Source organism: Sinocyclocheilus anshuiensis, unplaced genomic scaffold (genome assembly GCF_001515605.1).
Source record: "Sinocyclocheilus anshuiensis isolate Anshui unplaced genomic scaffold, SAMN03320099.WGS_v1.1 scaffold1797, whole genome shotgun sequence".
Taxonomy (NCBI): domain Eukaryota; kingdom Metazoa; phylum Chordata; class Actinopteri; order Cypriniformes; family Cyprinidae; genus Sinocyclocheilus; species Sinocyclocheilus anshuiensis.
Genome location: NW_015536553.1, coordinates 276,152 through 279,602, shown reverse-complemented (window position 1 = coordinate 279,602; position 3,451 = coordinate 276,152). Strand labels below are relative to the sequence as shown.

At 31.3% G+C, this 3,451-nt stretch overlaps 1 protein-coding gene across 1 annotated transcript in view; it reads right to left on the bottom strand.

Annotated features, from left to right (window-relative positions):
* Positions 1 to 981: 981 nt before the first annotated feature.
* Positions 982 to 3,451, bottom strand: part of LOC107701285 (delta-sarcoglycan-like) — a 107,705-nt gene continuing 105,235 nt past the window's right edge. The window contains exon 5 of the mRNA XM_016503277.1: positions 982 to 1,997. Within this exon, the coding sequence (XP_016358763.1) occupies positions 1,971 to 1,997 (27 nt within the window). The 3' untranslated portion in view covers positions 982 to 1,970. The remainder of the gene's footprint in view (positions 1,998 to 3,451) is intronic.

Sequence of the window (3,451 nt, the reverse complement as noted above, 5' to 3'; positions counted from 1 at the left end):
TGTATATCATCCCATATATCAGACTGTAAACAAACAAACAAACAGACATATATTAAGATTGGGGGTCATAATCAACCTGTTGTGGTTTATTTTACAATAATATCTTGCTGACTGTACATTATCCTGCTTATCACTTACCAAATAAATACATGGACATGATATATTGAGTTGTAATCATTTTATTAGCTTAGTTGTAGAGACTGCAGAGATTGGTCAGTTACAGTGTTGCCATGGACAACAGTCATTATTCAGAAATATTTGACTGCTGAATGCAGTGACTGACCAATCAGAATCAAGTGTTTCAGAGAACTTTGTAAAAAAAAAAAAACTGTACACTACATATTTCAAGTTGATGCTACAGTAAAAAAATTGGTAACACTTTTTTAACATGACATAGTTACACGTTATATGTACTTATTGTAATAACAGTATATTAAGCTTAATTACAATCAAATAACCCTAAACCAAACCCTAACTCTTAACCTATATCAAGTAAATGTAGTTAATTAAAATTACTCCATACTTATTTGAATAGTTACACTGTAATAACACCATTTTAAAATAAAGTGAAACCAAGATTTGTGTTTAGAATCATTTAGCTTTGAAAAATTGGCCCTCATCCACTTTTTTCTTTTGTCAAGTTTATTGGTTCAGTTTAGGTTGCAACTCAATTCATAAATACAAACTGTATACATTAAGGTATAATAAATTTAATATAGACAGCTGACATATTTATTTGCATCAATAGAGTTCTCTCTACAACCAAGTATGTTTTGCATAGAATATGCGAGGATTTCCATCACTCTTACCTCCAAAAAAATAAAATAAAATAAAATAAAATAAATAAATAAATGAGTTTCCAGTCATCACAAAATGTTAAACAAAAGTTTAATGTCACTGAATTTCTGCAAAGTGGTCACCAAAAGCCTGAAAAACCAAAAACAGGATAAAATGCTGCACACAATTTAGGCAAAAAAAACTTTATACTTTATAAACTAAATACCTTGGGTTTAGGCTGGGGCTCATAACATTACAGAATTAAATGCCTTGGGTTTAGGCTGGGGCTCATTTATTATATACACTAAACCCTAGGCATTTAGTTCTGTAGTGTTAGCTGTTTATGCAATCCAATATCAGATTTTATTTACACATATGTATACATGTTGGAGACTTGCCCAGTATAGCTGTCACACACTGAAAGCTAGGTTACGCTGAGGTGTAGTTTTATTATCAAAAAATATATGAAACATTTTGTGCTCCTCATACAAAATCGTACATACACATTGTTCAGAAGTAATGTCTGTGTTAAGCAACATTTGGGAGAAGAGAGGAAACTAAATGCTATACACGGTGTATATATATATAATTTTTTTATTATCATTTTTTTTTTCCTGAACACATAAATGACTGTAGATAAAACCTTTATTTAGCACAAAAATTAATCAAACAACATAAGTATCAGTCCTAAATTCCTGCTTTTAGTTGAGTCATTCAATAAAGGGGAAAACTCAAACATATGTTTTTTTCTATTACCTAAAAAAAACTGGGCTTGTCTTGTATGTCATTGGCTTCTGTCTTTTAGTATCATGCATGAGTTCATTGCAATAGCAAACACACACACACACACACACACACACTCACACACAAAATTTCAAATTCTATTGAAAATTAAAAAGAGAATGAATATGATTAAGCCCTTCCGTGATGCTGTGTTGTTCCCTACAGAGTTCCCAGTGTTCCTGTCTCCTTTCACTACCTATAGCATTTAGTATGTTAATAGGATGTCAACGGTTGCTAGGGGCTTCAACTTTCAAACAATGATCACAGATGTCACTCCTCATTGCTTCAAATTTAGTGGTCAAGTGGCAATGAATTACAGTGAGAATTAGATTTATTTTTTTCCCCACCTTCATATTTCAGAGAAATATTGCCAATTGGAGTGTAAGATGTAATTACATAGGAGACAAGATTCAGTGTTTCATAGGGTCACTTGAGATCTACATTAAAAAAAAAGTATCATTAGCATTTGCATTCTGGCATACACTGTATATGTATACTATTGTTAAAAAGTTTGGGGAGGTTTACTTAAACAATAATAATATTTAAGCAATAAATGACTTAATACAAGAATGATTAAAATAATTAGGCAAGGATGCATTATTGATCAAAATGGACAGTAAAGATTAATAAACATTTTTAATATTACAAAATATTTCTATTTTAAATAAATGCTTTTCTTTTGAACTTATTATTCATCTCAGATTCCTGGGGGGGTCATGGTTTCCTCAAATATATTAAGCAGCACAACTGTATCAACATAGATAATAATTAGAAATGTTTCTTGATTTATAAAGGGTAATGTGACAGTGAAGACTGCAGTAATAGCTGTTGAAAATGCAGCTTTGCCATCACTGGAATAATCACATTTCAATGTATATAGTTATTTTAAATTGTAATAATATTTCCTTATCTTCCTTTACTGTATTTTTGATCAAATAAATGCAGCCTTGCTGAGACTTCTTTCAAAAATATTAGAAAACCTTACAGACCTCAAATTTTGAACAGTAGTGCATATATATATAAAAACAATCTTGGGAACTGGGAAGTATGAACGTTCAATTCCTACATTTTCAACAGCTTCTTGTTATATGACAGAATGTCAGCTTTGCTTTGTATGTCTCTGGTTTGTTTAGTACATTTTAGTGTTCATTTGTACAATAAGATTGAAATTCAGACTTATACCCAAACATCCACACATCAAGTGTTTCTACCAATTTCAACTTTTCTTCATTGTGTGCCAAGCCAATAAAAAACTTTGAAACAAAATCTGAAATATTTTGTTCTCTTGAAACAAAATCTGAATTTTTTTTTGTTCTTTTCCAAATTAAAGCAGAAATCAGCACATAATGGGTGATTTTGGGGTCACTGGTTTCTCAAAATTTTTTATGCAATTAAGCTGCATAAAAATGTTGTTAATTTGTGGGAGCAAAAGGCAAGTAACTTAAATGCAAGTGTCCTAGTCTAAATTAAAGTGAGTGGGGTGTGCTTCTTGCCACAAGTGCATTGAATTAAGGCACAGGCGCTGTTCTTCTTTTTGAACAGAGTGTATGGGTTTTATCCCAGGGTAAGCACAGTTTGGGTATAGGTGATCACCGTCATGGGAGGCATCCCAGATGGAGGACTGTAGATGTAGAACTTGAGTAATAACACACAATTTGATGTTACAAATAGACCCCAAAACAGAAGAAAACTGTCATATTTATGTGGCGTATACAAGATAAAGCACCCATAGTACTTTCCTCAGCAAAAATAAATAAATTATATATATATATATATATATATATATAGGTGCATCTCAATAAATTAGAATGTCGTGGAAAAGTTAATTTATTTCAGTAATTCAACTGAAATTGTGAAACTCGTGTATTAAATAAATTCAATGCACACAGAC